We start from the raw sequence: 14,065 nt of genomic DNA on the forward strand, positions 1-14,065 counted from the left end.
TTCATGAAACAAGGCCCAATTCACTTGTTGCAGATTCTGCTCCGACGGAGGAGAGACTTCAGAACATGGCACTGTCAAAATCTTTGGTTGGTCAGAACAGTCCGAGGAAGAAGTAGCATCTGGATTAGTCATGACTTCCGAAACTGTGGAATTAGGAGCTTGTGACTCATTTCTAGCCGGAAACAGCAAGTCAAAAATGTCTTCTATATTGCAGTTTGTTCCCAACTGCACATGAATGACATTAGGATGCTTTCTGGTGGTATTCTCATGCAGGTTAACACACAAAAGAGGATCTCCAGAAATTTGAAATGCTTCCCCAATTTCACTGATTTGGATGTACTTCCGCCTCAAACCTGGTCCAAGAATGTCATAGAAATTCTTCGGAAGCTGGTTCTTAACATCATGGTTTCTGAGCATATAGATAAGAACATCATAGTATTTCCCGCTGTTCACACACAACAAGCATAGGATAACAACCAATCTCATAACAAATAGCTTATAGGATGCCTCAAAAATGATCCCTGGTTGTCTAATCCATTGAATTGTACCAAGTTTATCGGAAAGGAATTGTCGTACCATCATAAGAACAGAGTCATAAAACTTTTCCAAAGACTCTCGGTTTATAGCAACCTTGGAAGTGTGTAGGACCTCAGATTGCTCGGAATTCAGCCATTCCACCAATGATGATTTTGTAGTGAAAAAGAACCCTTTAGACTGTGACACCAAAATCAGAAAACGCTCAACAAGATACAAGAAACAACTCGGGGAGATATAGTCACTTAATCTGATCCAATTCACCTTATAGGTATCTTGTAATGCTTCATAAAATTTCTCAACTAATGTAACCTCCATAACTTCACTTGGAACAATATCTATAGCTACACGAGACTCGGAAGTTCTGCCTCCACTAGCATTGCCTGATTGATACTTTTCCATTTTTGTCGCTCTAGCGTAGCTGAGAATTTCCATGAATGATTTCCATGATTCTGTTGGAACTCTATCAATAATTTTCTTGTACAAATCTTCAGATAGTTTTCCGGAGGCAAGCCATATGATCATCACTCTTCCAATCTGTCCATAGGTCAGAGGACCTCTGGTGTTAATATTTTGATGGATGAATTCTTGAAGCAAATCATGTGAAAGCTCAGTTCTCCTTAGTGAAATGATATTCTCCATCAACGATTGACGGGGGTCAAGAGGGAAGGCTTTCTCAAAGTATTTCGTTGACAGTTTCAAGGCATTCTGTATTTTCCACTCAAAACTCTTAGAATCAAGCTCCTTGGACTCACTTAAAAATTTACCAATCTCATATATGTTTAGAAGGCACATGCTTTGCCAGAAATGAGACTTTGAAGTTGCAGCCAACTTATATATGGATTCAAGAGTTTCAAGAACCTTCAAACCAACAAAAAGTAATTCGGTATGCCAGTGTTGTCGAGCAGCATAAATAAAATGCCGAGCATCAACAAATACCATCTTTTTGCTCCACCGGATGAAGCTTTGGTGAATTTTTTTCACCCATTCAGCAGCAGGATGCAACAGTGCATATGTAGCATTAAGATCATTCAATTGCTGCCTAGCACCAAAGTAATTTACGCAGAAAGTACATAAGCTGTTATACTCTCCGAAGTTTTCAAACTCAAGGCCCTGGAGAGATTCTATCAGATCAAAGATTGTCTTCTTCCACAAATTCCAAAAGTGAAGCAGTGTCCTTACACTGACTTGGCTGCATAAAACCAATTCTTCTGAACTCATCACATTGGCTGATAAATTATCATCCCAAATATACTTTGCCACGTTAGTTTCACAATGAACATCCAGTATTTTTCTACAACTCAAAATTTCACTGATTGGACTGTTACATTTCTGCGACGCGACATAAACGTGCTTCAAGCCAGACCAATCACTTGACTCGTTTGATAAAACTTTAACCACAGTGCACGTGGTTTCAGAATTGGATCCATGCATCGCAAACGACATAGCCTTTTCCAAAAGTTCCTTTTTTTCTGAAAATGACTTCAAAGGCCAACCTTTACCTCCTGAGATCCACAGAGAGTTAGAGAGAACATAAAGAAGAACAAGTGACGATGCCTTGCCAAAATCCCCATTCTTTGCTGTTATATCCGCTTCACGAAGAATATTCCCTTCCAGCCGGGCAATTTCTGCAGCTTCAGTGAAGTTCCCTAACTCTTCTTCTAACAACAGCAACTCATCAAGGCACCCCAGAGACTTCAACAAATTGCGTTTCATGTCAATTCTAGGGAATGCTATCACAAATCTCATCATGGAAACTCGGTCGTTGAGCTCAAAATAATGTAACGCGCAATTGCTCAGGAACTCCCCCTCCATTTTGTCAATTTCAGTCTCTCTTTCACCCACTGTACTACACTGAGCAGCATCGTGTTTCCAGTACTCAACATATTGCAAGCCCAATTCAAAACACTTTCCTTTGGTGCAAACTGATAAGCACTCTGAGAAATGACTGCCTTTTGCATAAACTTTGGCAGCCTGCTCATAGCATTCAGCCAGTGTAAAACACTCGGCGGCTTTAATCAGCTCAGGTTTTCCACACTTCTCCAAATAAATTTGTCCTGCGGGTAAGTTTAGAAAGTTAAGAAAACGATCAAAAAACAACATTATTTAGTCATGATGTAAGGTTACCGTGATGCAAAGCAAGACCAGGAAAAGATTCTCCAGTCATCAACTCAGAACACCATAAAAAGAATGTGAGTGAAGTAAAAAGTCAATAGAGGTTCTTTTTATATGACATAGAAATCCGTCTAGAGCAAAACCTTTGGGCCAACCATATACTTCTCCACTTAATACTAGACATAGTTCATTTAGCACAAGACTCGAACTTAAATAAGTCACTCGAGGTCTACCTAGCATAGCAGTACAGTTCATTATTACTAACAGAAATGTTCGGAGATGTATATAACTAGAGCTCAAAATTGGATACAAGTATCTGATACTCCCTCTGTATCAATTTGTTTGTCTGGATTTTGACTTGGCACAAAGTTTAAGGAAGTAAAGAAGACAAAAAAATAATTGAAAACGGAGGGAGTAAATGGAAATGAAGAAATGTTCTAATAAAACACTAGAAAATGCCTAGCAAAGAAGGAACTCTTGAGAAAGTAAACACCAAATGTTACCTGCCCGTTTATACTCCCTCAAATCATAAAAACATTCGGCTGCTGCCTCGAACCTTCCTATCGAGTCAAAAATTTCAGCCGCCTGACGTAGGTAGGTGGAAGACTCTTTGGAATTCGAATCACGAATTCGCTCAGCAGCTGCCCTGAATCCAGCTGCCTTTGCCCTTTTCTCCCAATTCCTTTCTCCTGCTTTTTCAAAGCACATGATTGCCATCTCATAATTCTTTTCCCAAAAGAGCTGCATGATAACATCAAAGCACTTTATCAGGACCAATTAACGCTCATATGTAAAGCAACACAAGAGAGAGATTTGAACAAATGAATTTGTTAATAGAAATAAGACTAGGCAAATCAACTGGACAAACCTTCACTCCCCTCGACTTCCACTCCTCCGGAGTGCTAGAAGTTTGCATTGCTTGTGCAAGTGAATCATCTATCTCCCTTGTTTCCACTAGACACAATCCTCTCCAGTAATCAAACATAGGCTTGGAAAATTCTTCGACACTCTCAGAAATCCATAACCTTTGTCTTGTTCGAGTGATAGCAACATAAAGCTGTTTTAGTTCAGAACACAATAGACTATGTCGTTCTTCACAGAAATTTGGGAAGGATATATCTACTACACCTTTTCCTTTCATAAACTCATATACCACTCTCCACTTATTTCTAAGTGGCGATGACCCGAAAAAATTGTACAGCAGTACATCCTGCAAAAGATCAAAGAAGGAAATAAGATGATAAAGGTAAAGCTATCAACCAGTAGATGGGATGGGTAAATGAAGCAGTTATATCGAATATCATTAAAAACCTAGGCTAAACATAAATATGTTGAATATCATTAAAAAGAAAACAGATTTGATTGATACTAACAATTGAAATCCCAAGAATAATAATTAAGCAAATTTAGGACTTGCCTGAAATTCCAAACCCTTGCATTCAACAATAGTCAAAATAAGTGCTTGCCTTCCAATATAACCGGAGATTTCCTTCTTCGCAGATTCATCCCGCACTAAGATTACCTGTTCTGCACCAAAACCTATCATTTTATGTCCAATACTTCCAGTATTCCCAAAAATAGTTAGAATTGCATTTTCATCAGCTCCGGGCTTCAACAATACCGGAGCCTCACCATAAATAAGACTTGTTTCAGGTTTCAAGAAATCAACAGAGTGAGGGAAATAATGACAAAGCAAATCAACTACACTCTGTGCTAGTTTGAGTACACCGGCATGTGTCCGGAAGTTCTGAAGCAACTGAAAAACAGGTGATAAATGTCCCTTGTCTTTTCTATGGGAAACTTCATCACCCTTTGAATCCATGACAAACTCGGTATAGAATAGATTCCTAATGTCTTCAAACCTGAAATCTATCCCCCTAGCAATTGTTTGTGCTGTATCACCAGAGAAAACAAATCCTTCTTCGACATTTCTACAAATATATTTGAACAATGCTATCTGTCTCATTGTGAGATCTTGAACTTCATCAATATACACAAAATCTACTTTGTCACCATCGAGATGCTGATACTTTAGCCGACTATGAAGATCATTAACCAAATCAGCTATATCATATTCACCACGCTCCATCTTCATCTTTTCATAATCCTGAAAAATACCATATATTCTATCTCTTTTTTCTGCACTTATCGAAGAGACTCGATGTTCGGACATTGAAATATAAGCCTCTTTGCTGAGTTTCCCATCTTGAAAATCTCCTGATTTTAATCCTCCTTTTATATAAGAAAGAATTTCAGTAAACACCCTTGAATGATCAAGATTTTTCGTCAACACAGTACTGAAGTGAGGCCAATACGAGCTACAGAAGCATTCATAGTTGACCTCCTTCTCTCTTACGAAGGATCTTAAAGCAGCTGACCTCAAACTTCTGTCTTCAAACAGGTCCCACTTCAAATGGAACCTATCAAAGTAGGAAGAACCTATTGTTCCGTCAAGCATCAATAAGAACTTGTGAAATGTGATCACAAGAGGGTATTTCATGTAAGGAATGCCAATAAAAGAGTTCGGTAAATCTCTAAACTGTGTCGTCCCATCCAAATCATCAATTTCAAGCAAGCTGTTTTCTGCTGAGAAACTTCCACCACAAGCAAAGCTGCAAAATTAAGAATGCACACCTCTAAATTGGATAAAAATAAAAACTTTGTTGAATCTTATAGCCGCAACACTAACTCACCTGAAAAACATGTCTGAACTAATAAATCATAATAACATAAAAAAAAAACAAGCAGGTAAAAATGTGAAAACATACGACTCCACCAGCTACAAATCATTTAAACTAGCTCACCATATTGTCAATTTTATGGAAAGAGTTGTTATCATGTGAATACCTTAACTACCTCCCCACGTTCCTTCTTTACTTGTTTATATACAGATTAAAGAAATTCAGAAAGGTTAAGAACACGGACTTTTCTAGGTTGCAAATTTTTTTTTGACAATAAAAGATTTAGGAAGGTCAAGCAGCAGAAGATGTTCAAAAAAATAAATGGTAGCACTGCGTAATGCTTATGTCTTGGAATATTACGAGCACCTATAATTCAGATAGGATAAATGAACTAATGCCTGACGTGTAACTAATCGACATTACATTTTGAACTCTTACCCCTAGATCAAAGCACTAAAGCTATAACTTCATGTTCCATAATTCTTAGTACATCTGTTCCAACGAAGATTATTTTACAATATTTAACATTACACTTCAGTTCAAGGTTTCAATACTCATAACTCATCAATAGTCAGCAAGCAGCTCCAGTAAACTCAGACAACAAGATTAGAACTCACCTTTTCAACTGAGAAATCTGCTGTTTGACAGCATAACAAAGTTTCGGACTAACTGTCACGAAAAGTTGACGCAGGGTTTCCCTGATAGCCTCTCCTACACATTGATTATCCTCATCTTGCTTCCCTGCTTTATTTAATCCTTCAACAGAATTGTGATGTTGTTGCTCCTTCTGCAATAACTTCATGGTCAAAACTGTGGTTTTCCCCGTGCCTGAGCGACCGAGGATGAAACTGCTTCTACTAAATTGGATTATCTCCCTCTCTTCATTAGTAACTTCAAAAGGGAGATCTAATGCTTCACCATGGAGATCAGAGAGCAAATGATTGACAACACCAGATGATAATGAGTAAAACTTCATCAATAACAAGCTTTCACTGACTCTTGAATGTTCAACACAACTTCTACCATCTTCCGCACCAGTTGATTCATGATTCAATTGGCTCTCACTAGAAATGCTTTTATACTGACTTATCTCACGACAAAGCTTCCAAATCTTCGGAACTTCCAAGTCCCTGTACAAACATGAGAAGGTTAAAATAAAATTTACAAGAAACAATTGTCGTTCATCGTAATACTTGAATCTACAGAGCACAAAAGAATTAGTTTACCCCTCAAGACACTTCTCATTGCAAAGCTTAATGAATTCATCAGTGTACATTGAAAATATGTTATCAAGACGTTTCAACAACTTTGCAACCTCCTCCAAGGGTAATACATCCCAAACCCTCAGCACTTGAGTATAGGTGGATTCTTTCTGAATATCAATAGAGCAAACGACAAACAGGCCTTCAACCTTAAATTGTTTTACAATTTGAGATGAGCTCTCAGAAATTGAATCCACACTCTTTCTCTTGGGACGCCATCCACTGGCCAGCTTAACCAGAAGATTTATCACAGACTTCCTCAAGCGGGAGGACGTTAGCTTCACAAATGATTTTCTAAAATTGTCACTGAAGAGTACCTGAGCAACAATGTGGAAGATGATTCACCAGGAAGGCCAAGTAGACTAATAATACTGTTGTATAAATCAAAAGAATGTATTTATGTGTGACAAATAATACTGACCAAAGTTTAGCACCTTCAATGAGTTAAGCCGACACTAAGAAAGAACAAACTTATAAAATGGACAAAGACAGATGTTTGCATTGACTATAACTGATGCAAGTAGAACACACAAAACTTAGAATAATAGGTGCACCGGGCCAGGAGGAAGTATCGTGGTAATGCTAATGCAAGATGTCACTATACAAGTGAAACACAATTTTTCTAAATGAAAAAGTGAGCCATAAGAAAGACAATATGCATAACCCGTAAACGTATCAAGCATACTACATGAACAAACAACTGGAAGGGGGTGGAAACACATGGGCCACCTGTGACAATAATAGTAGGTACAACAATCCAAAAATGAAATATTCCATCCTTAGTTAAAAACACTTTTAAAGATGAGATTGAAAATCAACTACTAATTTCTTCAGATTTCACTCGTTACAATAAACAACAGCAACATAGAATAAGGAAACATTATTTTCATGAAAATAGGCCATAGCAAATCCCACCTGGGGTTCAATATACAAGAAAAATAACAAGAAATGGAAAAAAGAGTGTTGCGGACCAAACACTCAAGTGTTGAATGTTCATGGTGCCATAACTCAAGAGAACTAAAGCACAAGATTGTACCTTCCATCTTTGAGATTTGAACAAAATACTGTCTGCATTAAGTAAATCATCCAGCTGATCATATTGTTTTTTAACATCTAAAATTGTTGTCCTCATGTCATTGTCTTCATCAGCATGAAAGAAGCACTGACGATCCTTAGCGTCGAGAACTAATGTGTGCCAGACAGAGTTGCTCTCAAGTAATGTTCGCTCATTGCCAAGAATCCATAGACAATGCCTACAAGAATAAAACCCTGAGATGCCAGCTTATAAGAATAAAGATTTTACTGTGATGAAACAACCAAAAAGATTGATCCATACCGAGCCCTGGTCAAAGCAACATTAGTCCTCTGTAGACTAGACAAGAAACCGATTGATCCACCTGAATTAGATCTCACAGTAGATATTATTATGATATCTTCCTCCCCTCCCTGAAATCCATCGACTGACTTCACCTTAACTTCGAAACCATCATGGGTATCATACCTCCGCCCAAGTTTACCTTTTATAGCCAAAACTTGTGCAGCATAAGGTGATATAACACCAATGCTGAGTTTCTTCTTGGAGCCACTCCAAGCTGCAAACAAAGTATAGAAGATAACGAAACCAAAAAAAAAAATCAGAAAAAGTGTTTAAGCTACAAAGAGCATCCCACCCATGCAAACCCCACAACAACATACCCAGTGTAATCCCACAACTGGGCTATGGGGAGGACAAAATGTACGTGGACCTTACCCCTATGTTTGTGGGGTAGAGAGGATGTCGTCACAGATATATTCACTAAGCCTATGTTTCTTTTTGGTGGTTAAGAAATACAATTTAAGGATACCTCATGCACAATAACACTTGCTTATTTTTGCTACTCTTGGGACTAAACCATTCAGTACCATAAATAGTGTTAATTTCGAGAAAGGTAGATGTAGTTATAAAGAAAATTGACAAAAAGAGAATTTCAGGAAAATTCTAACCACAAAATTGTACGTTTCGTTAGTACGACTATACCTTTAAACAAGCTACGCACCAAGTTCATTACCAAGGCCACCTCAACCATATTCCTTTGGCTATGTCCAACATCATCCATTTCTTCTTTACCCAACGGAACATTTATAAAGGAATACGGGCCAAAACATCTTCCTGGAAGATATCTTTTCTCATACGTTTTATGCTTAACAAAAGGGGCATCAAGAATTTGCTTACAGTAGAAAGCTGAATTTGGGAATTGACTAATTGATGGATGCATGCGATATTGTACGTTAAGCAAGAGTTTAGAATGACCCAGCGAACTGAGTCTCTCAAAAAGGCTCCTTCCATAGCCAGCTTCTTCAGAGAGCTGTTTAAGAGTAACAGAATTGTGTTAAAAAAAATTATAGTGACAAGATATCGGTTGCACTTGCAATTCCTTTAAATCGCATGCACAAAAAGGCAGCAAACTTACTTGACTCTTAACTACTGCAGGCAGTTGACACTCATCACCCACCAAAACAGTATGCCTCAGACATGGTAGTTGAAAAGGTATGACAGATTCACACTCCTTCAATTGGGCGGCTTCATCAATGACTAATAAGTCAAAGGGCTCCATATCCAGTGAATGAAGCCTATACGAACTAGAAGCCGTGCAGAAAACCAAAGAAGCCTTTTGTATACAGAAGTCCCTAATCAACTCCTTACTCATTGCACTAGGAAGACTCAGTTCTCCGAGAGATTTGCCAACATCTTTCAGACAAACAAGGCACTGGCTTCTTAAACAAGGTAAGGAACACTCGCCCAAAAATGTGTCAGAAGAGACATCAATTGTTTGTTGACACGAAAAGAGTTCCCTCAGTTCTTTAGATCCAACATTCTCTTGAAATAACATTCCCTCCAAACAATCAAGTAGGGAGATAAGGCGTACCATTTTTTCAAAATTCTCCTCCCGAATAAGAGATAACGGTAAATGAGTACAGAATTTGAACATGCATGTTCTCAAAGACGAAGCTGTTAAATTAAACCGTGATCTAGCAAAATCAATCAATGAACTGATTTTTTCTTTTTCCTTCCGAGCCTCCTCTTTATCAGCAAGTTTCTTCAGTTTGATCAACTCATTCTCAACATATATGTCATAATCAGAAACACAATCTTCAAGAAACCCGCGCGTGGAACTTATACAGTGTTTCCAACCAGTCATCGGTCCGAGGCACTCCACCAGCCTATCAACACGATAATCAAGGTAAATCTCTGTAATATCTTGACCAATTTTTAGCCCGTGCTTATTCCCAAACAAGAGAACATCACCCAGAGGACAAATATCCATTTCTGCGGAAGGATTTTTAAATGACTCACTGATCAGTTTAAGTAACCGCGAAGCCACTTGTGTTACTGCTACATTTGTTGGGGCACAAGTAAGAGCTCTATACTTCATTTTCAATAGTATGAAGAGCATGACACTCGTAGTCTTGGTCTTTCCTGTACCAGGTGGTCCCCAAATGAGTTCAACTGAAGGCTTGTGACGACACTTCAACGAATCAAGAGAGGTCAAGATTGCCTCAGCCTGTGAATCATTCAACTTAGACAGCATATCACTAACAACTTCTCCAGATAGACCATCATTAATAGATGCACAACAAATGTTACATTTATCCTCGCCCTGTTTCTGCACACAAACAAATGTCTATTTCATCCTCAAAATGAACTAAGTGAAACAGATACTGAAAATAGGAAAATACAAGCACACATTCCAAATCCATATGTACACTCCAAGGGAAAAAAACACCCATTGAGGCTGCATCTGGAAAAAAGGGCATGTCTCAATTTCTTTTCCAAGATGGACAAGGAACACACAGTTTTTTTTCCAGGTCCGACAGAAAAGTAAATATATCAAGTTATGAAAACTGTACAATGAGTAGTAGAGTGATGTAGTTGTTTACAGAACTACCTAAACTCGGGAGGTGACTCTGCATCGAGTCATCACGAAAAACGAGTTTTTTTTAGTAATTAAGAAGCAAAATTACTTACCTCATCCCCGCAGTACAGAACTTTCCCAATAATGTTAAAATTCTTTCTCATACTTAGAGCACGCCATACTCTCTTACTCGGTAACACATTTACCAAATACACTATATAGAAAGATTTTCGCATTCCCTCAGAAATCTCAATATCTCTAGCAACTTTGACTTTAAAACTAGTGGATGCAGTTAAATCATCATCCTCATCGTTAGTAATGCTAATTACAGATGCAAAAGTCCAATTCCATCCAAGCCGTGGAAGGTCATAAGCAGTTTCCGGTTTAGCATCTGAGATAATGACAATATCTCCAGGCAATGTTCGATAAGGCTCCTTTCCATCACCAGATAAATTCCTCCAATAGTCAACCTTAACATTAAAACATAGTGATCCAAGTGGTTTCTCCTCCAAGGAGATCAATTCACCAAAAGGTGCATTGTTTATGACTTCCAAAGAAGCAGCAATATCAGCCCGTGTTTCTTCCAGTAAAGGGAAGCCAAACGATCCCAGGTAATGATCCACTGATTCAAATGATTCTGGAATCTTCTCCACCTACAAAACAGAATTCATATAAGCAGACTCTAATACATGTAAAGATATGGCACATAAGCCTAACTCAACCCCAAAATCTAGCTCATGAAAAGAGGATTTCCTAATCCCATATAAGAAGACCACCAGTTCATTCAGCAGTTAATGTGAGACTCTGACCAACTCTAACACTTGCAAATGAGTAAAATGATTTCCCTAGCTCAACTAGAAAAAACAAGTTCCACAATTGGCACCCCACATCCACTCTTAGTGGCAGAGCTAGGAATTCTCACTAAGTGGGATCTGAAGAATTAAACATATCAACTAGTTGAAGGGGGTTTGACATCTTCTATATATACATAAAAAAAAAATTGTCCATGTATAAATAGTATAATTTTCTACCAAAGGGGGTTCGAATGAACCCCTTGACCACAAGCTGACTCCACCCCTGCCATCCTCTATAGCCCTTTTCGTCACCACCCCCATTCTCTATGGTGTTTGATTAGATTATATACAAATACTTTCGAAATAATATTTTCTACTTACACAACAAAATAAGTAAGAAAATCACTTATTTCCAAAAAAAGAACATTTCCAAATAAATATATATTTTCGTGAAAAACATTTTCCTTCATACCAAACACATTCTTAGAGAAAAATAATAATAAAAATATCTCTCTTATCCTTTCTTTTCACTAAAAGAGTAGATGAGTGACAAAACTATCAAAGATCAAGAATATCATAGGGAAAAAATGTCTTTAGAGTACAAAGAAATAAGAGACTGATGCAACTTCATGAGGAATATATAACATCTAGGCAAATTCCCTCTTTCCAAAGTGCAAACAAAACATTGTGCAAATCATCAAAAAACAACAACATATATACATAGTGTAGTGGGGTCTGGGGAGGATAGAGTGTATGCAGACTTATCCTACCTCGAGGCAGAGAAGTTGTTTTCGAAAAATGCTCAACTCATGAGTCATGTGCAATGCAAAACATCAAATATGCAACATTCTCAATAATTTTGACAATAAGTTTCCCAATCACTAAACTTCATAGGATACTAAAATGCAAAAAAAACTTGTTGGTCATACTGAGCCTACAATCACGAAGTGGAAATTATTAAAAAAAAAAAAAAAAAAAATCTCTACTCCATTCTTTAGAGAAATAATCCCCCATTTTAGTAGTTGAAAACATATCCTCTTATTTTTGTCCACGGTTTCAGCTTTTCACCTAACATGTCTAAGACCAAAATATTCATACACATTATAGTACATTCTACGATTTTTTAGCTAAACACCGTAACATTCAAAAGTTTTGTACTTTCATAAATTTCGTGTCAAGTCAAAATCAAACAAACAGACAGTACTGAACTCTTTCAAGATCACTTCTAAACCAAAATAAGTAACCAAAAAAGAAAAAAAAATACCTGATTTTGATATAGAGGATCATCAAGAATATCTTGTATAGACCATGAGAAGACCAAATCAATGAAGTCATCTTTAGGTCCTCCTTTCTTTTTCCTAGAATTACAACTTCCTTCCATACTTCAATCACTCAAAAGAAATCTTCACAATAGATAATTTTTTATATAAAATAAATGTCACTGTACTCCAAATTGCTGCATACAAGAGAATGATGAAATTAAATTTTGTAATAAAATATAGTACTACCTAGTGTGCCCAAAAAACTAATAAATAAATGAAAAAGCAAATATGGAAGTCTTCATCATGAAGTTTTAAAAAAAAAAAAACAATCAACTTTAACAATATGTACGTACCAATTAAAAGCTAGCTACTAGCAATATTAGTCAATAAAAAGATAATCAAATCAACTTTGTTTCTTTTTTCAAAGTTAAAAAGAAATATAATGAAGCAAGCAAAACAAGAACTATATGTACGACAAAGAGGAAAAGTTGCTATAGAGACATGTGTACGTTTTTTAAGGAAATAAAAGAGGCAGTCTTTTCATCTTCTACAATAAAAAAAAATGAAAGTCTCACTAATCCCGAGTAGTTTGATTCGCAGACTAAATTATAATATTAAGAGATAAATTTAATTTCGAACTTAATTGTAGGTGTTTCATATTATTTCATGGATCAAACAACCTTTGAATATTGTATATGTTTATTTTGACATGTAATTTTTCTTAATTATGATTAGTTTATATATACTTTCATAATATTAGTAAATTTATTTTATGATTATATACAGTAATTAGCAAAAAGTGATAAAATATTTATTGATGAACTTACATAAATCTTATTAGTTTAGAACATAATTATTTAGATAAACTCTAGGTTGTAATATTTCGTATTTTATCAGATTTTGGTGCCTCCAGATACGTCCAGATATATGTATCGATACATAAGGTCAAATTTAAGTGTAATTTGTTCTAAATACATTATATCCAAGTGATTTATTATTATTTCTACGGTTTAAACTCGTAACATTTAGATCAAGTGAAGATCTGGAATTTTAATGTTTGGAAGACTAGAGTTTATAGTCTTTGAAGTGTCTATCAATTGCAGGAAACTAATGAGTTGAGGTATTAAAGTTAGTCTCTTTGATTATCGAGTTGTAATTCAAAATCATTCTTTTGAAATTAGTAAAGTTTCTCTTATTTAAAGAACCTGGTTCCTTTAGATAGTAATGAACTACTTCATGGTTACGTAAGATGAAGGGTGTTATAGTATTTCATCCATATTATATTCATGATACCTATTCAGAATTATATTGGTAAGATATAAAATAAAAAAAATTATCTTCCTTTTTACGTGATTTCTGGTCAATCTCGTATTTCATATTAATATAATTTATAACGATCTATGTAACATCATATATTTTATGGTAACTTTATATTGTTTTGGATGTTTTTCTCTTGATCTGAGGGTCTGACAAAAATAGTTTATTTACTCAAATAGAGATACGATCTGCTTACATTTTACTCTC

General features: G+C 36.4%; 1 protein-coding gene across 1 annotated transcript in view; it reads right to left on the reverse strand.

The window, feature by feature from the left end:
• The window catches only part of LOC125868964 (uncharacterized), a 14,286-nt gene extending 1,580 nt beyond the window's left edge, over window positions 1–12,706 (reverse strand). The window contains exons 1-12 of the mRNA XM_049549519.1: window positions 12,544–12,706; window positions 10,599–11,138; window positions 9,043–10,236; window positions 8,610–8,937; window positions 7,929–8,184; window positions 7,629–7,845; window positions 6,557–6,909; window positions 5,948–6,460; window positions 4,067–5,261; window positions 3,518–3,859; window positions 3,153–3,390; window positions 16–2,591 (exon numbers count right to left, since the gene is read on the reverse strand). Coding sequence (XP_049405476.1) covers window positions 16–2,591; window positions 3,153–3,390; window positions 3,518–3,859; window positions 4,067–5,261; window positions 5,948–6,460; window positions 6,557–6,909; window positions 7,629–7,845; window positions 7,929–8,184; window positions 8,610–8,937; window positions 9,043–10,236; window positions 10,599–11,138; window positions 12,544–12,660 — 7,869 coding nt within the window. The 5' untranslated portion in view covers window positions 12,661–12,706. The remainder of the gene's footprint in view (window positions 1–15; window positions 2,592–3,152; window positions 3,391–3,517; window positions 3,860–4,066; window positions 5,262–5,947; window positions 6,461–6,556; window positions 6,910–7,628; window positions 7,846–7,928; window positions 8,185–8,609; window positions 8,938–9,042; window positions 10,237–10,598; window positions 11,139–12,543) is intronic.
• Between the last annotated feature and the right edge of the window lie 1,359 nt (window positions 12,707–14,065).

This window comes from Solanum stenotomum, chromosome 6, assembly GCF_019186545.1.
Source record: "Solanum stenotomum isolate F172 chromosome 6, ASM1918654v1, whole genome shotgun sequence".
NCBI lineage: Eukaryota > Viridiplantae > Streptophyta > Magnoliopsida > Solanales > Solanaceae > Solanum > Solanum stenotomum.